The sequence below is a fragment of the Haemorhous mexicanus genome, chromosome 25 (assembly GCF_027477595.1).
Source record: "Haemorhous mexicanus isolate bHaeMex1 chromosome 25, bHaeMex1.pri, whole genome shotgun sequence".
In the NCBI taxonomy this organism is placed as follows: Eukaryota; Metazoa; Chordata; class Aves; order Passeriformes; family Fringillidae; genus Haemorhous; species Haemorhous mexicanus.
Window position 1 is genome coordinate 5,104,964 of NC_082365.1, and position 24,331 is coordinate 5,129,294.

The 24,331-nt window shown below is 58.6% G+C and overlaps 3 protein-coding genes across 4 annotated transcripts; 1 reads left to right on the top strand and 2 right to left on the bottom strand.

Annotated features, from left to right (window-relative positions):
• Positions 1–1,954: 1,954 nt before the first annotated feature.
• On the bottom strand, positions 1,955–5,696 carry LOC132338161 (glutathione S-transferase 2-like). The gene is made up of 8 exons (XM_059867426.1): positions 5,537–5,696; positions 5,295–5,370; positions 4,871–4,935; positions 4,703–4,784; positions 3,887–3,987; positions 3,200–3,295; positions 3,019–3,129; positions 1,955–2,116 (listed from the first exon to the last, which is right to left on the bottom strand). The coding sequence occupies exons 1-8, from the start codon at positions 5,570–5,572 to the stop codon at positions 2,021–2,023; spliced, it is 663 nt and encodes a 220-aa protein (XP_059723409.1). The 5' UTR covers positions 5,573–5,696; the 3' UTR covers positions 1,955–2,020.
• Positions 5,697–5,860: 164 nt separating this feature from the next.
• Positions 5,861–14,175, bottom strand: AMPD2 (adenosine monophosphate deaminase 2). Of its 2 annotated transcripts, XM_059867422.1 has the most exons (18): positions 13,912–14,175; positions 12,203–12,333; positions 11,659–11,789; positions 11,300–11,368; positions 10,626–10,737; positions 10,341–10,527; positions 10,114–10,255; positions 9,937–10,026; positions 9,558–9,687; positions 9,261–9,455; positions 8,957–9,088; positions 8,699–8,862; positions 8,452–8,578; positions 8,196–8,359; positions 7,964–8,084; positions 7,717–7,890; positions 7,354–7,464; positions 5,861–6,913 (listed from the first exon to the last, which is right to left on the bottom strand). In XM_059867422.1, exons 1-18 carry the CDS (start codon positions 13,979–13,981, stop codon positions 6,704–6,706), a joined length of 2,460 nt encoding a protein of 819 aa, XP_059723405.1. In that variant the 5' UTR covers positions 13,982–14,175; the 3' UTR covers positions 5,861–6,703. The 2 variants fall into 2 exon arrangements, with proteins under 2 accessions (XP_059723405.1, XP_059723404.1); XM_059867421.1 differs by lacking the exon at positions 11,300–11,368 and having other exon boundaries at positions 13,912–14,073.
• A 2,298-nt stretch (positions 14,176–16,473) lies between these two features.
• Positions 16,474–23,929, top strand: GNAT2 (G protein subunit alpha transducin 2). Its single transcript, XM_059867480.1, has 9 exons — positions 16,474–16,855; positions 17,695–17,737; positions 17,932–18,073; positions 18,236–18,393; positions 18,876–19,004; positions 19,225–19,354; positions 20,786–20,939; positions 21,347–21,547; positions 23,191–23,929. Exons 1-8 carry the CDS (start codon positions 16,738–16,740, stop codon positions 21,535–21,537), a joined length of 1,065 nt encoding a protein of 354 aa, XP_059723463.1. The 5' UTR covers positions 16,474–16,737; the 3' UTR covers positions 21,538–21,547; positions 23,191–23,929.
• Positions 23,930–24,331: the final 402 nt, after the last annotated feature.

Here is a 24,331-nt window from a genome sequence, read left to right on the forward strand (position 1 = left end):
CAAGAGCTACCAGTTTTCATCCACAGAAAGACCCACTCAATAAAACTGACTGTGTTCTTACTGAGGTAACGTGTGGGCCACAGGCTTTCATGAGCAGTCTGAAAGAATGTCTGAGCCCCATCCGTGAGCTCTGGAGGTCGACTCAGTGCCACGCGTTGGGCGCCAAAATGCCTCTGTCCCTCTGGGACCCTCTCAGGATCCCCCAGCCAGGCCCAAGTCGGCAGACACGGGGGGAGCAACCCCTACACAGCCGACTGTGGGGAGACACTCTCTCGTGCCCCGAGGGTGCTGAGGGCAGCTGGGCCAGTCGCCTTTGCAGCAGAGGAGACACCAGAGACATCGGTGGAAGGTAAAGGGCCGACTCTTAGCAGGGGTTAACCCAAGGTTTTATTCAGGAGCTCTGGGGAGCTCCGGCACCTCAGGGGGCCTCCTGAGGCTGAGAGCCCCGGGAGATGTGCCAAGGTTACATTTAAAGGGAGGTCGAAACCAGAAGTAGATAACATTTTACCAACCAATAAATGACCCAAAGGGATGGGTACTGGGTGATAGACATTTAGGACAGCGCATAAGGCAAGCATCCCAGGGCTGACCCCTGGCCTCTGGCTAATCACCAACGTCTTGAACTGAAGCTTCTAGATGAAGAAGATGGGATGCTGACTGATTGACAAAGAGCCATGGTGGGCATCTGGGGATGATCCTAACAAGGCAGAGGAATTACAGAAGTAAAGGGAAAGTGGGGAGAGTCTTGGGTAAATTATTTGGGAAAACTAGTGGAATAAAAAAACTAAACTACTTCAAAGTATTACAAAACATAAAAACACACTACAACACCAGGGACTTAACTGGCTGGGGCTAAGGACAGGTCTTTGGGTGGGATGGGGCAGGTCTTTGGGTGGGAGAGGGGTGGGGCTTAACTGGACGGGGCCCCACTGGAGTCCCCCTTCTCCCGGGGTTCCATCTTATCCCAGGGGTGCCCCTTATCCCAAGGATCCTCCTCATCTCGGGGATCCCCCTTATTCGGGTGGTCCCTCTTACCCCAGGACTTCTCCTTAACACAGGGGTGCTATTTATCCTGGGGGGACTTTCCCACATCCTAGGACTTCCCCTTTATCCCGGGGCTCTGCGACCACACAAGTTCAGTGGGGTCCCGCTTAGGAGGGGGTTCTGTGCCTCCCTCCTGCCCACACAGAACCCCCTTATCCCGTGGGCTCCACAACCCCACAAACCCCATGGGGTTCCCCGAATCCTGAGAGATCTGCATCCCTCCCATCACCATGGGAACCCCCTTGTCGGGAGGGTTCTGTGACCACCCCGAACTCCATGGGGTCCCCCTTATTCTGGGGTGTCTGAGTCGACCCCAAGTTCGATGGGGGTCCCCGTTAACAAGGGGTTCTCTGACCCTCCTCATGCCCGTGGCTTTGTGACCACCTAAAATCCATGGGGTCCTCCCTGTCCGAGGGGTTCTGTGACACAGCCCCATCCATCCCCACAGGACCACATTATTCCGGGGCAATGCAGCCCCACCAAGTCCATGGGAACCCCCTTGTTCTGGGGCTCTGCAGCCTCTTCAATTCCTTTCAATTCCTCTGCAGCCCCTTTCAATTCCTTTTGGGTTCCTCCTTTTCCTTGCAACCCTCCATACTCCATGGGAACCCTCTTATCCTGGGAGCCATGGGTCCCTCTGTGACCCCCCCCCTCAAACATCATTGAGGTCCCCCCCTTTCAATCTCCTCAGCTGCAGGGGGTGTCTCTAACCCGGGGTGGGGATAGGGACCCCACCTTGCTCCCCAAAGCCTCCACGGGGTCCCCCTTATCCTAGGGATGCCCCCAGGAATGGCTCCCCCCATCCCAGACCCAGGAGGGTCCAATATCCCCCCCCCAGGGTTTACCCCACAAATGAGGGGTTCCCTCAGCTCCCACCGCAGCCCCTCAGCAGCACAGTGCACCCAACACAGCACAGACAACGGGGAGCCCCCGAGGTTTATTGGGGAGTCTGGGGAGCACAGGGGGGTTCAGCCCCTCACTCCTTGGTGTTGCACCACTTGGCCGTGCGCAAGAAAATTGGGGTTCTCATGAAGCGCCCCGAGCGCATGTAGGCAGAGACCTTGTCCAGAGCCTGGGGGACAGGGACACGTGGGGACAGTGGAGACACCACGGGGGCAGGGGTGGGGACACCGGGGTGGCTGGGATGGGGACAGGGACACGTGAGGACACCGGGGTGTTTGGGACAGTGATTGGGATACCATGGGATCAGGGATGGGGCCACTGGTGTGTCTGAGATGGGGACAGGGACACGGGTGTGTTGGGGAAAGGGACAGGCCCACTGGGATGTCTTTGGTGGGTATAGGGACACTGGGGTGGCTGGAATGGGGACAGGGATACCAAGGCATTTGGGACAAGGAAGGGGACACCAGGGTCAGGGATGGGGACACTGAGGTGGCTGGGATGGGCACAGGGATGGGGACAATGGGATGCTGGAGTAGGGGCACTGGGTTGTCTGGGATAGGAAAAGGGACACTCTGGTATTGGGGACAGGGATGAGAACACCATGATGTCAGGGATGGGGCCACTGAGGTGTCTGAGATGGGGACAGGGACACAGGAGTGTTTGGGACAGGGATGGGGCCACTGGGATGTCTGGGATGGGGACAGGGACATGGGGGTGTTTAGGAAAGGGATGGGACACCAGGGGGTCAGGATCGGGACAGAGATTGACCTTGGGGTGTCAGGAATTGGGACAGGGACATTGGGATGTAAGTGATGGGGACACCGGGGTGTTAGGGACAGGGATTGGGACAGCAGGGGTCAGGGCTGGGGTCACAGGGGGGGCAGGAATGGGATGGAGACAGAAACACCAGGGATTTAAGGGCAAGACTTGGGATGGGACAAGGACACAGCACTGAAGTGTCAGGAATGGTGACGGGCACAGCGAGAATGGGGGATGGGGACACCGAGTGATAGGGACCGAGATGGGGCCGGGACACCACGGTGGCCCCGGGCTGTCCCCGGCCTCACTCACCTCGAAGCGCTGCAGGAACTGGGCCAGGTTTCCCTGCTGCTCGAGACACTCAGGCGCAAACATGCGCTGGTGGTCCAACACGTCGTAGGCCAGGAAGTCCACGAAGGTGAGCTGGTGGAGGGGCACGGGGGGTCAGACCCCACAGGGACTCCCCAAAACCCCCCCAGCATCCCCCACCTACCTTCTGCCCTGCAAACCAGGGCCGGGAGCCCAGGAACCGCGACAGCTCCTGCAGCTTCTTGGGCAGCTGCTCCAGGAATGCCGGCTTCAGCTTCTCCTGCATAGCAAGGTGGGCACAGTTCGGGGGGCTGCTCCCCCCAGCCCCCCCAGAACTCAGGGGTATCACCCCAAGTGCAGCCAGGCCAGGGATGTGCCCCTGTGCCAGTGGCAGCTCAGTCCCCATGTCCCACGTTGGGGGATGTCTCTGACATACTTTATGAAAAATCCCTTTGCCAGGATTTTTTCTCTCCTGAGAAGCTGAGAGGCCTCAGAAACGAAATGTAAACAATAATTATCTGATTGCTTGGAATGTGGCAGGTGCATCTTTGATTGGTCTCATGTGGATTGTTTCTACTCGATGACCAATCACAGGTCCAGCTGTGTTGGGACTCTGGTAAGTCACAAGATTTTATGATGATTCTTGTCTAGCCTTCTGATGAAATCCTTTCTCTTTCTTTTGTGTAGTTTTAGTATATCATTTTCTTTTAATATAATATATATCATAAAATAAGAAATCAGCCTTCTGAAACATGGAGTCAGGATTCTCCTCTCTTCCCTCGTCCTGGGGACGCCCAAACACCACCACAGGGGGATCCCCCGGGGGCTGGGGGGGTATCTGTCTCCACGTGACCCTCCCGGGGGTACTCACAAAGTCAGGGCTAAAGCAGAGCCGGACAAAATTCATTCTCAAATCCATGAGATGGTTTTCCAGGACATCCACACGCTGCTTCTCCTCCTCTGTCTCACCACCTGCGGGATGGGGAGGTGTCAGCCCATGTGAAAAATGCGTGTTTTATGATTGGATTTTCACAAATATTAAAATGAATATTATATGTGTTATGGTAGAAAGTTATGCTGTATTAATTTTTTCAAGTAGTGTCCTAAATATAGCTTAGGTTATAACAAAACATACATTACGGTAATTTATAGTTTAGTTTTAAATAGAAACCATGTATGTGCGATATTATTTTAAGAAAGGAAGGAGGTACTCTCACCAGATAGCAGCCACAGGCTACCTAAATCTTTTAGAGAATGGAAATTTATTGCCGCCCTTTCAAAAGAAACAAATTTCTTCCTGCTTCTTTCAGCCCTGAAGATGCAGTCAGGATACAGAGGAAGAAGCTGACACTGACCAGACAGAATCCTGTGTTTGAATGGACTTTGTGCATCATGGATGAGGTGTATGAATATGCAACAGGCTGTGGCTTTTAAGGCATAATCTTCAGTTAACGTGGGTCCTTTTTTGGGCTTATTTTGCCTGGAAAAAGGTACCTGGACTGTCTGTAACTCTTTGTTTCTATTGTCTTGTATTGTCCGAGTCCAAATTTTCCAAATTATTATTACTCTAATTATATTACTATTTTTATAACCATTTTATTATCATTAAACTTTTACCATTTTAAAGAACAAGTGATTGGCGTTTTTCACAGCCCACCACCCACAAACCCCGGGACCCCCCACTCACACATGTTGTGCTTGCGGGCGATGTAGCGCAGGATGGCGTTGCTCTGGGTCAGCTTGGTGGTGCCGTCGATGAGGTATGGGAGCTGGGGGTGCCAGGGCTGGGGATCAGCCCCAGAGACCCCCCTCACCCCCCCCCAACACCACCCCCCAACCCCCCCCCATCACCTACGTTGGGGAAGTCGAGCCCCAGTTTCTCCTTCTCGTTGGTCCATTCGCTCGGGTCATAGTCAGGGGCTGGGGGGCAGAGAGTTTGGGGGGAGGCTCCCCAAAACCTTTTGCCCCACTCATGGAAGCCACAGCAGTAGGGGAATGCGGACATTGGGGCTGTGCCCCCCCCTCACCCCGGGAGAGTCGGTGACCCCTCCCGGGACAGATAAGGGAGAACGTTGCCCCTGAGAGGGATCAAGGTCCTTTTGCTGGGAGGGACAAAGGTGACCCCCCCCCCCCCGAGCTGAGAGGAGGGGGTTGGGGCGGCGGTGGCCGGACACACTGCCAAGTAGGGGTGTCCCCCCCTTTCTGACACAGCAGGAACGAGGGGGCTGGGGGCGTGGGTGGGGGGATTTGGGGGTCACACCCCCTTGTCCCCCCTTTACCTGGGCCAGGGCGGTACTGGCGCTCCTGGTAGGGGGTCTCCGTGTACTCCAGCAGCAGGCGGATGGCGTGGGCCAGCTGCGGGGCACAGCACCCACTGTTGGCACCCCAAAGTCCCCCCGGACCTCTCCCCCAAACCCCGGGATCCATAGCACCGCCACGTGGCTCTGGGGCCTCCAGCACACCCACACCCGTGCCCACCCCAATCCCCACCGTGCCACTGCCCCCCCTCGATGCCACTCACCCCACGGATGTCCCAGTAGCCCAGTGTGACCACCATGGTGACACCCGCCCGAGGCTCTGTCAGAACGAGGACTGCAGCGGACCAAGGCAGGACCGGGGCAGGACCCTCTCCTGTCCCCTCCCCGTGGCGTCAGCGCTGCAGGCGCGGTGCCAGGGCAACCTGCCAGCGGTTCCGCCACCACCGCCGCTCTGATCCCGCCCCTGACCCTCCCACATCACCTTGGGGAACACCCAAACCCAAGGCAAAAGGGGACACACAACTCCCTTCTGTGCCTCAGTTTCCCTCTGGGGCTGCGCTCCCTGCCTCCCCTCACTCCAACTCGTATTTTACTTAAATACTTTTATTTTTCATGCTCAGTTAGGGTTTTTTTCCTCAAAAGTTTGTTGTTTTTATAGTCGCCATCAGGTTTTCCCAGGAATGCCGGCTCCAGATGCAGATGAGCAGCACTGGGATGGGAGACTGCAGGATAGAGGGGGCAATGCCCCACCGGGATGGGAGAAGCCTGGTCCAGCCCGATCTGGGCCACAAAGAAACATATCCTGGGAGTGTTGGGGACAGGGACACATGTCACCTGCTCCCCTTTCCCTTCATCCCTGAGGTGGTGGTGATGAAACATTCCCTATCCCACCCCTTGCCTTCCTCCCTGTGACGATGAGGATGGAGCATCCCCCACCAGGCACCATCTCCCTGTGCTCTGGGCCACTGTGTCCCCACCGACAGCAGAGACCTCAGGTCTGGGTTCCTTTGGTTGTCCCCACGTGGTGGAAGAGCAGGCTGAGAGGGCACCAGGGTTAAAGAGCATCTGGACCCAGGTGGGGCTGGACTGGGACTCCCACACTGCCACCACAGCAGCACTCAGGACCCCAACTTGTCACTGCATCTTCAGCTTGGGAGGTAAATCCAGAACCCCCTGGCTGTGTCCTCCCCTATGTCACCTCCTTGTGCCAGCAGGGCCCAAGCCAGCAAGGAGACACCAGTTAAAAACTACAGAAAAAGACAAAAAAAACCACCCATAAAACAACCAAACCAAGATGAAACGGAGAGGACTCAACAAACCCCATGCCCTGCAGCGGCACCAGGACAGCAGCAGGAGCAGCCCCTCCCCAGGGCAGGAGCGGGTGGGGGGACGGCAGCGGAGCCCTGGAGGGCTCAGGGGGGATCTAGGGGTCAGTGGGTGCCCAGGGAGATGGTGAGCACGTCCTCCTCCTGGATGGGCTCCAGCTCGGCGCTCTGCACCGCCTGCGTGATGAGCGTCAGCTCCTGGCACAGCGTCTCGAAGCGGTAGCTGACGCGGATGTCAGGGACGTTGGTGCGGCGGATGTCGTTCCCCTCCGGACCCTCCTTCAGGTAGTTGGGACCCAGCCAGTAGCTCTTCACCTGGGGGAGGGGGGACAGGGCCCCCTGGCTGCCCCAGTGCTCCCAGGGCACGTGGGGGGGGAACGGGAATGGGCAAATGGGAATGGGGGAGCTGGGGGTGATTGGGAACTGGGAATGTGGGAATGGGCAACTGGGTGTGAATGGGAATTGGGAATGGGGGAATGGGCAATTGGGTATGAATGGGAATTGGGAATGAGGGAACTGGCAGTGGGAATGGACAGCTGGGTGTGAATGGACAAATGGAAAGGAGGGAACTGGGAGTGGGAATGGGCAAATGTGGGCATTGGGGATGGGAATGGAGGAATGGGGAGTGGAGGCAAATGGGAATTGGGAAGGAGGTTGAGCAAATGAATGGGAGAATGGGGAAATGGGGGAATGGGAGCAAATGGGAATTAGGAATAGGCAAACTGCAGAATTGGGAATCAGGGAATTGGCCTCACCTTGTGGGAGAAGCCGCTCATAAGGACACTGTTCCGGGCCAGCTCACACATATCGCAGGAGCTGAGCTTCCACACCTGGGTGGCGATGCTGTACTCCTCCATCAGCGGCTCCTGGGGACAGACACCCCTCAGCTCCCACCACGCAGACCCCTCAGGCAGGACAGGGGTCCCCACCTCCTCCCCTCCCCTCTACACCATCAGCACCCTCTAGAATCCATTAGTGCTGCCAGTGCCCCCACCTTACCAGCAGCCCCATTGCACCACCAACCCCACCCCACTACCGGCCTCATCCCATTACCCAGCCTGTGCCCACCCCACAGCCCCTCTGGGGAGTCACTGGCTGGTGCCCCCCCAAATGCTCACCTTGGTGAAGTGGAACTGGAGGGGATCATCAGTGGAGAGGGAGACCATGAGCCCCCGCGAGAGGTACTCGGGCAGGGGGTTGCGGTGGTAGCTCAGGAAGAGGCTGTTGTTGCTCAGCGGGGACATGGCAATGCCAATCTGTGCCAGGTAGTACAGGTACTGCAGCACAGGGGCCTGTGGGGCACAGCAGGGTAAGGGGGGGTCCCACCACACCCCTGGCTCCCCCAGACACCCCATCCACGCTCACCTTGCGCAGCAACAACCCGTGGGAGATGTTCTCTGAGACCATGAACCCCGACACGAGGTGGTGGATGGGACCAGCTTCACCACAGTGTGGGCGCAGAACAAAGGTGTGGAAGCCCCTCTTCCTGCAAGGGGTGTCTGACTGTCAGCATCACCCACTGACCTCCCCAGAACCTCCTGAGGGGCACGGGTTCCAGGCCAGGGATGGGGGAACTGGGGATGTTCCATGTCCTTACCGCCGGAGGTGGTTGAGCACCGTCATGTTGGCATACATGTAGTACAGGTAGTAGGAGTAGGGTGGGTTGTCCTCCTCCACCCAGTTGCCTGGCAAAGGGCTATCCAGGTTGAAGATGTGATGCTCTGGTTTGGATTCATCATCCACGCTGTCAAAGCCATCCACCTGCAGGAGAGACAGCCCCAGGGTAGGATGCCCCCCCTCGCTCCAGCTGGGTTTGGGCTAGGGTGTCCCCAGGAACATGACACAGCACTCACGTGCTCCAGGAAGAGGTGCAGCTCTGGGTGCTGGGCTGGGTGGATCGTGGCCTCGTAGAGCGGCAGGAAGATATTCTCCAGCATCTCCTGGAAGTTGGCCAACTGCTTCTTCGTCCGGTAGATGTCACTGCAGGGAACGGACCCCACTCAGAGCCGGCTTTCTCCCTCCCCACCCCACCCCAGCCAGCAGTGGGGTGGCCTGCATCTCCCCAACCCAACTGAGGGTTCCTGTCCTCCCTTCACTCACAAGAGCCGGGGCACCTGCACGAGCCAGCGCACGTTGTTGGAGTGGACACGGTGGCTGACGGCCCAGCGGGCCAGCTTGTCCCACTCATCCCGCGAGCGGCCGTAGATCGACAGACGCAGCTCTGCGTTCTGGTACTTGCTCTCCTCCAGGTCTGCCATCACCTCCTGATGGGAAGGGACAAGAGACAACTGTCACTGCTTGGCCACCAGGAAAGGGACATGAGTTGTACCACCACCACAAGGAGAGGAGGTGGCCCACCTTGATGATGTGGGCAAAGTACTTCCCCGAGACGCGGTTGTCTGTCTTGATGAAGATCTCCCGCAGGATGGACTCCCCGATGGGGTTGTACTTGGCGTTGAACTTGTCAAAGCGGTGGAAGGTGTTGCGGTCCTGAACGTGGGACAGGTGTGACCTGAGAGCCCTCATCACCCACCCCACACCCCATTCACAGCCCCCACCAACCCCCCATGCCTTGGGAAAACTCCCTGGAGAAGATCCCACACCCCAACCAAGAATGGGCTGGGGGCTCCACTCATCCCCAGGGTTTGGGAGCCTCCCATACCGCATGGACATCCAGTGTGTCCACGCTCAGGTCGTAGGCTGTGAGGTTCATTGTCTCAAACACCTCCTTGAGCGTCTGCTCCTTCCCCTTCTCCACATGGACAATTTCATCCAGGTGCTTCTTCATTGCCCGCTTGATGAAGCGCAAGAGATGCTTCTGGTTCATGCAGGACGAGGCATGGATGTGGGTGTCCACCTGCACCAGGGAGGTGATGCTCAGCCCTGAGACCCTCCAAGAGCTCCCCAGTCAAGCCAGGAACCCTCCAGGACCCGGGACTAGCTCAGGATCCCCAGGTACCTTGCGGATGTTGTAGAAGTCGCGGTGAGGCACCTTCTTCTGGGCCGCCAACTCCTTCATCTCATTGAGCAGCACATGCATCTGGAACTTGTTGCTCAGGTACTGCAGCCGGCGGTAGCAGAAGGATTTGCTGCCCAAAACAGGGAAGAGGAGCTCAGTTTGAGGGTGAGGAAGCAGAACATCCAGCCCCAAAAGGCAGGTGCCCCCAGATATGGGAACATGGACTCTTGGACACAGGTGAGGGTGGACGTGGGAACTGCAACAGCACCATGTGCCAGAGTCACTGCCATGTCCTTGGGGCTGTCCCTGGGGTCCTGTCACACCCCTATTATGGGATCCCCCCCAGGGTGGGACCCTCCCGTGGGACCCTTCCCCTTACATGGGCCCATTGATGATCAATGCCATGAGGAAATTCATGTCGGCGATAAACTCCTGCAGGTCGGGGTATGGCAGGTCCAGCTCTGTGCTCCTGGCGGGGGACACACGTGAGAGTCACACAGCCCCCGCAAAAACTCATCACCCCAGTGAGTAGGACCCTCCCCCTCACAAAACTTACTTGTCAGTGATGTCCTGCTTGGTGTAGACATGCACGACACCATCCACCATCTTCAGCCCGAAGCCCAGGTCCGCCGGCATGTTCTGGGGATCCCACATCTCATAGGGGTGCTGCTCAGCAAACGGGGGGTGCACGGGGGCATCTGCAGTCAGGAGATATCCAACATCACCCCAAAAGCTCCTGCAGCACCCCAGCTCAGCACTGAGACCCCCCCACAGTGTGCTCACCAGCAGCCACGGGGGTCTCAGGCACCTCCTCGTAGCCACGGGTCTCCAGGGGCTTCTCGGAGAGCTCCTGCAGGTAGCGGGCCGTGGTCTTGCAGAAGCTCTGGAGGGACAGTCCCATGTACTTCTCCCGCACAAACAGCGCCTTCACCACGCTCTTGGCTGCATCCAGCAGGTCAGTGAAGGGCACCTGGAGAGGGGACACCAAACAAAAAACCACCCCCCAAGCTGGGGTTGGCAGCCTGGAGACCCTTGCCTGGTTACCAGGGGGGTTAGGGGGAGGCTCACCCCACACTTCTCCTCCCCAGAGATGGTGACCCGCTGGAATTCTCGCTCCAGCAGTGCCTCCCGCTCCTTGGGGACATGGTCCACCAGGCTGTCACTCTGCTCCTTCAAGAGCCTGTGGGGACAGATGTGACCAGTGGGACAGTGACAGGTCTGCCCCATTCCCATGTATGCCAACAGTAGCATGAGCCCCACCCCAGGGACTGTGTCCAGCCCTGGGGTGGCAGGATGGTGACACTGTCCCCAGAGATGCCATCACGAGGTTGTGGCAGCTGTGCCACCCACGTCCTTTTTGTGGTGGCATTTTCCCTCTTCCCAAAACACATCCCTCAACCCTGATGAGCACAATGAAAAGTGGGGGGGAGGAGGAAGGGCACAAAGAACAAAAAAACTCACGACAGAGACAGCTCCCAAGCGGAGACAGGAGGGAGGGGGACACACAGCATCAGACCCCCCATCCAGGGGAAGACAGGGCCAGGACAGGGGTCCTGTGCCAGCAGCAGAGCTGAGACCCCCAGCTCACCCCAACCCCCCTCCCCAGGTGCATTCAGTGTCAGTAAGAGTGGCTGGGAGGGACCTCTTGGCTCCATGCTTGGGTGTGCTGGGTCAGAGCGGGGCCAGGCGGGTCCCCGATCCCCCCCGTGGCCCCGGCCGGTGACACCGAGCCGGACACTCACTGTAAGTCCGCAGCACTGTCAATTTTCAGGAAGTCCTGTTTGGCTCTGAGCAAAATGTCGGGCTCAAGTCTGGGGACAAGGAGGCGGCGGTGGAGGGGGGGGACAGCCAGGGGGACGAGGGGGAGAGAAATGGGGGGAGCCGGGGAGAGAAAACACCCCGTTAATGCCAAAACAACAGAAACCAGACAGAAACCAGCCAAAAACTCACTGCAAAGGGGACACCAAGTGCGACACCCACGGGAGAGGGCACACAGAGCTGGCACAGAGACAGCCTCTTGGGGCGGGGAGGTGGCCTGGCCCCGTGCAGGGCTCCCTTCCAGCGATTTGGGGTGTACATAGGGGGAACCCCCCAGGCTTACTTGACGTCCTGGCTGATCTGGCGCTCCAGGCGCTGGCGCCGCTCCTCCAGCTGCTCGATGGGGCTCTCCTCAGGGAACTCGTAGGGAGCCGTGCGCATCTCGTTCTCAGCCAGCGAGCGGCAAAACAGCTCCTGCAGAGCAGCCCTGCTGTGAGCCGAGCCCAGGGCAGCCTTGTGGTGAGCTGAGCCCAGAGCAGCCCAGTCATAAGCTGGGTGCAGCCTCAGCCCTGCCACAGGCTGAGCCCAGAGCAGCCCTGAGTTGTGCCCAGAGCATCCCTGAGCTGAGCCCAGAGCAGTCCTGCATTGAGCTGTGCCCAGAGCAGCCCTGCCATGAGCTGGCTGCAGCCTCAGCCCTGCCATGAACCTCAACCCCTGTGTTGGCAGAGAAAGGCTCACAGGGATTCCCACACTCAGAGCTGAAGAAGTGGGGAGGAAGGAGGGTTTGGGGAGGACAGGAGTGGAGGAAGGATGGAAGGGAGACCTCCCCACTCCCCCAACATATGCTCATCCCTCCAGACCTGGCAAACTCGGTGCCCCAGACCCACCTCAGCGATCTCCTTGTATTTGCCATCCATGGATGTGCGCAGATCCACGGGGAAATGCTTCAGGCTATGGGGGGTCCCGGGCAGGGACCAGGCTGACTGCAGGGGTCGGGCCCCTGGCCCCCCCCGCAGCTCTGCAGGGAGTGGGACAACATCAGCTGGGGGGGGTCTGGACCCCCACCTGGGCAGGAAGGGGTTAATCAGCCCCTCCACAGCCCCCCCTCCCCACCATGGAACTGGGATGCTCTTCCCAATGGGGATGATGGGGAAACTGAGGCAGCTGAAGGGGAAGAGGGCCCCCCCTCTCTAATCCCCCTGGGGCACTGGGTGGGCTGCTGGCTCCACTGGAGGCTCTAAGAAGCCAAAGTGAATGAGGGGCTCAGGGCTGGGCTGCAGGACCCCCATGGCATGGGGGGCACAACACTGGGGTCCCAGCTAGTGCCACCTCCCTGCCCCTCATCCCATCCCATCCTTCCCATCACAGGGGGGCACATCCCCACACTGGGGGGATGGGAGGCCTCCAAACCCACCCCATTGCCCCACACCCCCCTGCTCCCACCAGCACTGGGGCCATCAGGCTGGGGGATGCCCCAGTGCCACCCCAGTGCCAACCCCCTCCTCTGCAACCCCCAACCTACTACAGACCTGCCTGGGGGGCACTGGAAATCAGGTCCTACTGGTAAACTGGGTCCACCAGTAAGAGCCCCTCCACCCAGCACAGCCTGGGGGAAGATCCAGGTCCCCTGACCCCCAAACTTGAGCCTCCACCCCATTTGCTCCCTGCATCACCCCAATGGGAATGGGGGGGCTGGGCTGTGCCACCCAGGGTAGGGATGGCACTGGTGTCATCACATGTGCTGGTGGTGCCTTTCCTGGGGCACCCAGGGTGCCCTGTGCCCCAGGGACATATCCTATGCTGCCCATGTGTGACAGGTGGTGGCCCTGGTGGCACTCCAAGATCCCCCCCCAACACGGGTGCCAGACAGATGACAACCCCAAGGTTCCACCTTGCCCACCCGTGCCACCATCCAGAACACACTGTGCCACCCAGTCAGGACAAAAGTGGGTCACCAGAGCCAGGAGCAGCCCAGTGATGCCCCTAGACCCCCCAGAAATACCAGCCAGGTGACAACCCCGTAGTGCCACCTCACCCCGGTGATGTCACCACGCTCACCCTGTGTCACCACCACCATTTGCCATCCACCCAGAACACACGTGTGCCACCCACGTGTGGGAACAGCCCCAGTGACACCCTGAGACCCTCTCTCAACAGTGCCAGCCGGGTGTCAACCACAAAGTGCCACCTTGCCCACCCAGTGCCGCCGCCACCCCGTGCCAGCAGCCCCGCACGTGTCACCCGAGGTCGCCCCCGCGAAGCCCCCCCCTGCTCCCCCCAAACCGGGCCCGCATCCCCCAGCGCTCCCCCTCCTTCCTCCTCCTCCTCTTCCTCTGCTCTCACTGCGCCACCGAGGCGCTGGCGGGAGGGGACACGCAGGGCCCCCCCCGCCGCTGCCACACCTCCCGGTGCCGGGACACGGTGGTGGCTCCCCCCCCCCCAAACCAAAAACCCCTCTGAACAGCAAGGCGGCATTGTCTCCCCCCCAAAAATGATCCCCCCTACTCGCAGCATCGCCACCCCCCCAGGGACGTGACCTGGCTGTCCCCCTGGGCTGTCCCCTCGGGAGTGGGGGGTATTTGGGGGGGGGTCTCACCTGCGGGGCTGGGGGTCTGCAGGCTACCCCGCTTCTTGAAGGAACACTTGGCCGGGGGGGCAGAGGACATGGCGGCTCCAGGGGGGCCGGGGAGGAGCGGAGGGGCTGATGCTGACGGTGATGATGGTGATGGGGGCGGGGGGTGACGGGGGGCGCCCGGGGGACTCTTACGGCGGCGGGGCCGCAGCGGCCGCTCCCTCCCCTGGTTGATGATTGATGCAGGAACCCGGGAATGGACCAAAGTCCCCGGAGGGGCCCGGCCGGAAACCGGGACGAGGAAGAGGATGGGGCGGGCGGAGGATGTGGCGAGGAGGAGGAGGAGGAGGAAGGAGGTGGCTGCTGCGCTTGGGGGTTGGGGGGGGGGGGGGGAGGCAAGACCCGGGATGGGGCTGTGAGCTACGGGGAGCGGGGCTGTGACAGCCCTGGGCCAGCCGTGACCCCCCCCACGGACAGCCCTGTACCCCCCCGGACAAACGTGACAGCCCCCGGAGGAGCGCCCTGTACCCGTGTGGGGTCAGCCGTGATCCCCAGACAGCCGTGACATCCCCGGGACAGCCACCCCAGGCGGCTCTGTAGCTCTGTGGGACCCCCAGGACAGCCCGAAGCCCCTCCTCGGGGACAGTCGTTACCCCCCGGTTCAGCCCTAACGTCCCCCCCGAGCGGGCATCGTACCCCGCGAGAGATGGGATTGGACCCCCCCAAAGTGACAGCGATGTTTCTAAAATAGCGTAAACCCCCCCCACCCCTGATGTGGACATTATGCCCCCCCCAATACGGACACTGCCCACCCCCGAACAGGCATCGCTCCCCAAAAAGACAGGGTGTACTTCTTCCCCATCCAGAGCCTAGTCCTATCCCAGTGGGAATCCCTGTGCCCCCCAGCGGGCACCGTCACCCCCGGGATGGGCATCCCCCTCCCCAGGGCTGGCGCTGCACCCCCAACAGAGACCGTCACCCCCCTCCCGTTAAACACTGTACCCCCAAAGGCACCGGGTACCTCCGAAATCAGCCACTGCCCCCCAAAATGGGGCATCGCCTCCTCTATGATGATGATCCACCCCCCCCCCCCCCCCCCACCAGATACGGCACCGCACCCCAAAAGGATTCGCACTCCTTCAGCACTCCTCCGCTCACACCCTGCTCGGGCTGTCCTGAGCCCCCCAGGGATGTCCCCAAGGAGCCCCTGCCCCCCCAAGTCCCCCAGCTCACCCCCCAGCCAAAGTAGGGGCCACCCCAGAGGCAGAGCCCGGCCGCGGGGGTGCCGGGGCTGTCACCTGTGCCGGGGGTGTAACTCCGCGCGTCCCTACCTGGGCCGGGGCTCCCGGTGCCGGGGTGGCTCTGGGTGGCTGTCGGGCTGTGTCCCCTCCGAGCGCCCCGAGTGTCCCCTAAGCTGCCACTGGCGCGGGGGGGTATTTTTAGCCGCTGTTAGAGCGGAGGGAATGTCACCCACCCTCCTCTGTGCCCCCCACCCCTTGTCGAGGGGGTGAAGAGACAGCGAGGTGACACCACCCACCAGGGCCACCGCTCTGCCGGGCTGGGAGGGCACAACAGCCACGGGGGACAGTGGGGACCCCCAGCCTGAATCATGTCCCCTACCCAGCACTGTCCACACACCGCGGGGAGGGGGGGTGGTGTCTGGTATTTTAATTGGACCCCCCTCATTAGCGCCGAGTTCATTAGAGGCTCAGAAAGGGCTTTGTGTCCGCGGGGACAGCGGGAACAGAGTGTCCCCAAGCAACGGCGCTGGCAGCGAATATGCACCCGGTGGGACGTGGGGACACTGGTGCGGGGACATGGAGCCCCCAGTGGCCCTGTGAAGTGCAGGGATTTAGGACACATTAAACCCAAACATCGGGGACCTGCAGGACTTGTGGGGGTCCCGAAGCCCACCCCGGGCGGGGTCTCCCCCTGCGGTGCCCACCTAAAGCCAGCCTCGCAGGAGAAAGGGGGAGGCACCCACCTGTCCCCCAGGGTTTGGGGGGACCTGCTGGGCTGGGGGATGGGCTGAAGGGGGGGGTGCTGAGCCCAGGAAGAGGAGGAGGAGGAAGACTGAGCCACGATCCCATTAAAGAGCTTAGGCAGTGGGAGGGTGGCACCCAGCAGGGCAGGATTAGGGGGCCTCGTTACCCACCCCGGGGTAATTAGCTCCCTTTTCCCTGCAGGAGGAATCCCCCAGTGCCACCGTCCCCCGCCATCACTCCCCTGCCACCACCCTGGCCCCTGTCACCACCCGGTCCCCTGCCACCGCTCTGGAGCACCCAGAGGTGGGGGACACACACAACCAGGGATTGATCCCATCCTCAGTGCCCCTCAAAAACGGGATCACAGCCCACAGACAGGAGGGACTCCCCAAAATTATCCCTACTTCCCAAGTCCCCTCAGGGGACCAGTCCCCACGGGCAGGGGGTGTCACACTGATGTTCCCCCTTATGTAAAGCCCCCTGCCACCTCCCTGAGATGCTCCATCCTTTTTTTTCTCCCTGAGCCCTAATCTTTGCCATCTTGGGCTAATTGGATTTCCTGGGTCACATGGCAAGATAAAAAGTCCCCAAATCCCACGGTCAAAAAAAATCAGGTTATCCATGGGGAATTAAGGGAGAGAGCGGGGGGCAGCCAGCAGCGAGGACCCACCGAAGAGTTCTGCCAGCTTGGGGCACCCCAACATCAGGTGTGGGGTACCTGGCTCTCCTTTTTTTTGAATTTCTGGTTCATCTCTCAGTGCCCACCTCGTTCCCGAGGTGTGCGTGTTATCTTCTTGAAGAGCTGGAAAAGCCTGGGGACCTAGAGGAGCTTGTGGAGTTATTGGAGGAGGAGGAGAACGAAGCCATGGGGAGCGGGGCTAGTGCCGAGGACAAGGAGATGGCCAAGAGGTCCAAGGAGCTGGAGAAGAAGCTCCAGGAGGATGCAGATAAGGAGGCCAAGACGGTCAAGCTGCTGCTGCTTGGTAAGGCTGGAGGGGATGTCCCCTGGAGATGTCCCTGTGTTCCCACTCCGTTGAGGCTGAGGGGATGTGGGGATGGGGAGGGGGACAGGGAACCCATGACCCCCTGGGGTCCTCCTGCCCTGGCTCTGGTACCCTTTGGACAAGCCACCATCAGCCTGGAAAGGTTGTCCTGCCACCAAGACATTATCCCTAGGAAGGGTTGGATGTGGCATTGGTTCTTGGGGACGACAGGCACGGAGGGGACAGTGGAGGGATGGGGAAGGGGCCAAGACCCTGGGTCCTACCGAGGACGCGCCACATCTCAGGGGGGTCAGCAAGAACCTGGGGAGCTTCTGCCACCAGCACCCCGAAACCTGCTGGTGGTGCCAGGCAGGAGGAGATGGTTCTTGGGGGTCCCTTCGCACCCCACGGGGCTAGGGGGTGACCCTGTGGGGCAGGGGGTGACTCCATGGGGCAGGGGCCAGCAGTGGGGCCTTATCCAGGTGGGGGGGGCTGGGGTCAAGGCGATTAACACCCTAATTCTAAGCAGCTTCCTGTGCTGCCCTAAGCCGCTTACGGCCCCAAAGGCATCGCCAGGCACTGCCCATGGTGGGCGGGAGGTGTGGGACCTGGGGGACCTGCACCCAGGGGGTTCCCACCACCCAGAGGTTCCCGAGCTGTGGTCCCACACTGGATGCAAGGGATGACAGGAGTGTGGGGATGATGGCAGTGGTGGGAAAAGGCCAGGCTGGGTAGGCAGGGGATGTGTGGGGGACAGTGGCTTTGGTCTCCATGGGGTGCTCATCACTGTGGCAACAGGCCCTGATGGGCACTAAGGTGTCCCTCCCACCCTTTTCCAGGGGCTGGAGAGTCAGGGAAGAGCACCATCGTGAAGCAGATGAAGTGAGTATGGCCTGAGCCAGACTGGGGTGGGGGAGGCCACAAGGACGAGCCACCAGCTCTTGGACATGGGGTGGCTGGACCCTGAGTCACCCTCCATGTCAGCTGGTGGTGGCACCTGTGATTCCCAGTGTGGGGTGGTGATTCCTGGTTGAGGGGATGTCCTGGCTTGGGGCTGAGGCCACTGTACCTGCCAGGATCATCCACCAGGATGGTTACACGGAGGAGGAGTGCATGGAGTTCAAGTCCATTATCTACGGGAACATCCTCCAGTCCATCTTGGCCATCATCCGCGCCATGTCCACGCTGGGCATCGACTATGCCGAGTCCTCCTGCGCGGTCAGTCCGGGGTTGTCCCTGTCCCCCCAGCCCCATGGTGTGGGGCCAGGGCAGCCCCCAGAACCAGGCTCCACAGCAGCCCCATGTTGTCCCCCCAGTCCTGAGGGCACTGTGGGGGGACAGGGGCCATGGCAGGGTTGGTGATGAAGGTCCCTCTTGCAGGATGAAGGCCGGCTGCTCTTCAACCTGGCTGACTCCATCGAGGAGGGCACGATGCCCCCCGAGCTGGTTGCCTGCATCAAGAAGCTGTGGAAGGATGGGGGGGTTCAGGCGTGCTTTGACCGCGCTGCCGAGTATCAGCTCAACGACTCAGCTGCGTAGTGAGTGGGGACATGGCGGGCACAACAGGGACCAGCCTGGGGACCCCCTGACAGCTCACGGCCAGCTCCAACCCAGCCTGACAAAATCCATCTCATCCCTGCTCCTGGGAATACCCTGAGTCTGCATTCTTCATCCCACCAGTGTCATCATCCATCCCACCAGTACCATTTCCCAACCCCACCAGTATTGTTCTCCATCCCACCAATGCCCTTCTCCATCCCATCAGTGCTCTCCCCCCATCCCACTGCTGCCATGCTCCATTCCATTAGTGCTGTCCTACATCCATCCATCCCACCGGTGCCATCCCCATCCCAAGAGTGCCACTGACCTGCAGCCCCACCAACCTTGATGTCCCTCAGCTCCCCTAGGGATGTCACTGCCCTGGAGTCCCAGTGTTTGGCAGAGCTGAGCCCCACAACCATCCCCAAAAATCAAGGGGGCAGACATGGGCAGCAGGTCACATCCCTTCCTGTCCCCCCAGTTACCTGAACCAGCTGGACAGGATCACAGCCCCCAACTACCTCCCCAACGAGCAGGATGTGTTGCGATCCCGAGTGAAGACCACAGGGATCATCGAGACCAAGTTCTCTGTCAAAGACCTGAATTTCAGGTGGGTGGGAGCCTCCCCCACCTCCACGACCACTCCTCCATGATTTCCCCCCAGCCCTGATGGTGGGGAGGGATTCTGGGGTGACCCTGACACTCAAGGGAGCACCAGTGCCCTCCAACAGACAGTGATTCCTGTCCCCTGAGGATGTGGCACTGGAACCATCAGATGGGGGGGTGTCAGGACCAGGTGAGTGTGTCTCTCATCCTTGTCCCCTCCCCAGGATGTTCGATGTGGGAGGGCAGCGCTCAGAGCGGAAGAAGTGGATCCACTGCTTCGAGGGGGTGACCTGCATCATCTTCTGCGGGGCCCTGAGCGCCTATGACATGGTGCTGGTGGAGGATGACGAAGTGGTGGGTCGGGGTCCTGGAGGCATGGGGAGCTAAGGGGGAGAGGAACTGAGAGCTCTGAGGGGAATCAGAAGAGGGAGGAACAGCACTCTGTACTGTCAGATGCTCTGGGTGATCCAGGAAAGGTGTGGGAGATGTGGGATGGATCTGGTTCCCACCCAGGTACAGTGCACTGGGTAAAGCTGTTTGCACTTCCTCTGGGTCATGAATCCATGGCTCTGCCTATGAGGAAACCCCCAAGTTTGCTCCTGAGCAGATCCTGAGATCCACCAGAGAATGGCCACACAGCCAGTCAGCGGGAGCAAAGCTAAAGGGAAGGGCAGGAAGAGCCAGGAACCCACTGGGATGGAGGAAAATCTGGTCCTGAGGCACCACGTGCCTCGCTGTGCCCTCCAAGATGAGCAGAGGGGATAAGGAGGGGCAGCTCCCACCCTCCCAGTGTGGGGGCACAAGGACATGAACCAAAGTGTGTCCAGTGAAGGATGCACCAGCAGAGCCCTGGAAAAGCAGCTCAGAGGACACAGATCCAGAGAGAAGGAACATAGAAGCTCCATAATGGGTTTTTCTTTGAAGAGAGGAGAAAAGGGTTGAAGATGAGAAGAGCAGGACTGCTTTCTTCCCTGGCATCTCCTCCATGTTCAATGGCTGCTCCTTGGGATCCAAATACCTTCTGAAGCTGGATCAGGGTCAGGATCTGACATCCCTGGGCCCTGCCATAGCCAGGCAGGAGCTGACAGCCTTTTCTCAGCCATGTGCAGGAGAGCATCCTTCCCATGGGAGCCCTTGGGAGAGGCTGGAATGCTCATCCAGCACAGGACAGGGCAAGACTTGGGCAGAGTCAGTGCTCTGCATACAGAAAAGCTGCTGTGATGGGAAGCTAGATGAGGGAAAACCATCCCTGGAGAACCCACCTGCTGCCCACAAAGATGGAAGATCCCCCTTATATCAAGAAACCCCCCACAATGGACTTGGCTCTGCCTAGATGGATCCTCATCCCCTCAGGATGACCCAGCAGCAAACTAAGAACTCGACATCTGCTTTAAAACTGGAGATTTCCTTCTCCCAGCTTCTTCCTGAAGCTGTGGATAATGGCCAGAAGCCACAGTCCAACATGAGCATCCCCCTGACGACTGGAATGGCGCTCACCGAGCACCTTCCTCGCAGGCTGTAAGGTTTCCATGGATAATTTGCTCAGTGAAATCACTACAATCCTTCATTTCTGACAATCCCAGGAGGGACTGGAACCAGTCCCTACCCTGAGCATCACGTGGATTTATCTGTGATTTTGGGTAGGCAGGAGAGACTGGGCAGGCAGCAGGACCAGCTGCTGCTGCAGCAAACAGGGAAAAGCTCTTTTTTTGGGAATGGGGGCTTGGGAGTGGGCTGAAGTGGCCCAAAGGGGGTGTCAATCCATGATGATCTGCTTCCCTGCAGAACCGGATGCATGAATCCCTGCACCTATTCAACAGTATATGCAACCACAAGTTCTTTGCCGCCACCTCCATCATCCTCTTCCTCAACAAGAAGGACCTTTTTGAGGAAAAAATCAAGAAAGTCCATCTCAGCATCTGCTTCCCAGAGTATGATGGTGAGTCCAGACCCCTCCTGGCCTTACCCCTCCTCCTTGAGACCCCCCAAACCAGGGGCTGGGGAGTTGTGTGGTCCCAGCAAAGATGCAGCAACTTGGGTTTGGGATATGTTGTGATAGGGTTGGGGAAGGGAGATGAGGATGATGAGAGCAGGCTCTATCCCAAAAAAAGGCTGGGGAAGGGGATGAGGATGAGTAGAAGCAGCTCTATCCTACTCTGGGAGGTGGTGAGTCAAATCCTGGGAGGCTGGAGCTGAGGAGAGGATGGATGTGGCCTCAGGAAGGTGTTTGGAAGAACAGAAATGGGGTAAAAAGGAGTTCTGTGCTACACATGGTCAGCACCCCACCCTTTTCCTCCAACACCCGCCCCCATGGGAGCAGCTTGGAAGCATTCCCCCCCTCTGCAGGTCCAAACACATTTGAGGATGCAGGGAATTACATCAAGACCCAGTTCCTGGATCTCAACATGCGGAAGGACGTGAAGGAGATCTACAGCCACATGACCTGTGCCACAGACACACAGAACGTCAAGTTCGTCTTCGACGCCGTCACAGACGTAATCATCAAAGAGAACCTCAAGGACTGCGGCCTCTTCTGAGCACCAGCAGGTATGGGAGAGGCTGGAGCCAGAAGAGAGGGGCAGGAGAGGGCAGGAGGGTGGTCAGAGCTGGATCCATCCCAAAAAGGGCTGGGGTAGGGGACGGGGATGAGCAGAGCTGGCTCCATCCCAAAAAGGGCTGGGAAAGGGGAGGAGGATAAAGATGATCAGAGCTGGATCTCTCTGAAAAACGGGCTGGGGAAGGGGACTGGGATGAAAATTATCAGAGTTGGCTTCATCCCAGAAAAGACTGGAGTGAGGAAGAGCAGAGCCAGATCCATCCCAGAAAAAGGGCTGGGGAAGGGGTAAGACTGATCAGAGTTGGTTCCATTCCAGAAAAAGCTTGGGAAGGGGAAAAGGAAGAGCAGAGTTGGCTCCATCACAAAAAAAGGGCTGGGGAAGGGGAGGGATATGAACATGATCAAACCTGGATCCCTCCCATAGAGGGCTGGGAAAGGACGACAGGGATGAGAAACAGTAGAGTTGGCTCCATCCCCAAAAAAGGGCTGGGGAAGAAGGAAGAGGAAAGGGATGATCAGAAGCAACTCCATCCCCAAAAGAAAGGGCTGGGGTAGGGGATAAGGATGATCAGAACCAGCTCAATTCCCAAAAAAGGGCTGGGGAAAGGAGAAGAGGATGAAAAAAAGCAGAGCCAGCTCCACCCCCCCCCCCCCCCAAAAAAAGTCTGGGGAAGGGGCTGGAGATAAGGATGAGCAGAGTCAGCACCATCCCAAAAAGAAGAGCTGGGGAGGAGGATGAACAGAACTGGCTCTATTCCCATAAAAAGGGCTGGGAGGGGGATAAGGATGATCAGAGCTGGCTCCATCCTGCTTTGTGGGGTGGTGGGATGTAGGTCCCCCTGGTTTTGCCATCAAGTCCTGGAAATCCTAGGAGTAGGGGAGGGGAGGATGGACTGGGAGCAGTGGGGAGGGGGAAGTCTGGGGTCCCATCAGCCCAGGGACATGGTCACATCCCTGTGCTGAGCTCCCATGGGATTCAGTCCCATCCCACAGTGGGGTGGGCTCAGACAGACAATTCCCACCCCTGCACGTGGAGTGATGAAAACAGATTTCCAAATCCTCCACCTGAGCTAAAGGGAATAATTTTATTTCTCTACAGTTGCAATTCCAGCCCAGCCTCAGTGGATAGGAATATCCCAAGGCACACTCTGCTGCTCCCAGCCTTTTAGTTCATCCTAAAACTTTAATTAGGGTTTATCACCCTAATTAGGGTTTATCATCCTAAATCTTGCACTAATTCCAAGCAGCAGCAGGAATTCCATCCTCTCTCCCCACTTTCCAAGCAGCTCCCAGCCAGTGGCTCTGGCACTTTGCTTTTCAGGGAACATCTGGTGCTTCCTTTATCGTTGAATATTTTAGAAAAGCAAGAAAAAGCTACAAAAAGAAACCAAAACATCAACCAAAAAAAAAACCTCAAGCAGGTTCCCTGCAGGCAGGAGGCACCAAAAGGTGACACTTGGAAGGGGGGGAGGGAGGGGATGCTCCATCCTCATCACCACAGAGGAAGGCAAAGGGATGAAGTGACACATGTCCCTGAACCCCACTTGAGTTTTTCCCTTGTTTCCATAAAATTGCTCCTCTAAGCCCTTCCCTGGGTGTGTTTAACTCCCTGCTCTCTCTCCCTCCCTCCCAGAAGAAGAAAACATTCCCATCTCACCGTTCTGCTGAGCAGAGCCAAAGGAAGAACCAACCCTCACCACACATCACTCGCTCCCACTTTTTCTATGACCTGCCCAAATCTGCCTCCTTCCAAACCCAAATCTGGAAGGGGCTGAAGCTCAACTTCCTGCTCCCTTTCATGGCCATTTCCTCTTTTTTTTCCCAAGGAAGAACCCCTGTTCTCAGCGTTTTACAGGAGGTTGGACACCAGAGAGCACAGCAGAAATAGGGATATTGAGGGAATTTGGGAGGTAGGATAGACATGGCCCCCTTGCCCATCCCTCTGCAGCCCATTCCTGTCCTTGATCGAAGCTGGATTAATCCAGGATGGAATTTCTGGGGAAGGTGGAGGCTGTGTTACCCCCAAGTCGCTCCTGGGAACCAACCTCAGTTCCTCAGTGTTTCCTGGGAACCAACCTCAGCCCTTGGCAGGACAAATCAGGGTTTGTGGGGTTGTTTTGGGCCCTAAATGGAGGGAATTTCTCAGGCAGGAGGGGCTGGGGAAGGGAATCCCAACTCCAGCTCAGCAATGGGCTGGATAAAGAGGAAATGGTTACTTGAAAGATTTTCATTCTGCTACTTAGAGCTGCATTTGCTCTGTTTGTAAATAATCCATAGATGAGCCCTGTATCCATCCTCTCCCTGTTTCCTGCAGAGATCTCCCATCGAGCTTCATTTAACTGTAGGAAAACACAATAAAGGAATATGCATGACGTGGCCGTTCTTCCTTTCTCCCACTTCCACTTTGCTCCATTCCTGTGTTCCAGAGCTTGGATCAAAGGATATTTCACCTGCTTTGCATCCATTCTGGGGGTGTATGGATCTCTGGATCTCACCTGGATAACCCTATGGCCACTGCTGGGCTCCTGGGGGGTGGGATGGGGGTCACCATGCCAAAACCATGCCAGCGCCCCTGGATGAGATGAAGCTCCTGGATGAGTTTAAAGGATGAGTTATCCCATGCAGGATGGCTGGAAGGGAATTGTCAAACAGACACAGCTCCAGACAGCTTGGAAAAGATTCCAGAACAAGGAATCTCCTTCAGGGCTCCCCCTGCCAGCACACACCAGCCTCCCTGAGGAATTTATCCTGGATTTCTAAGCAAGTGTTCTCAG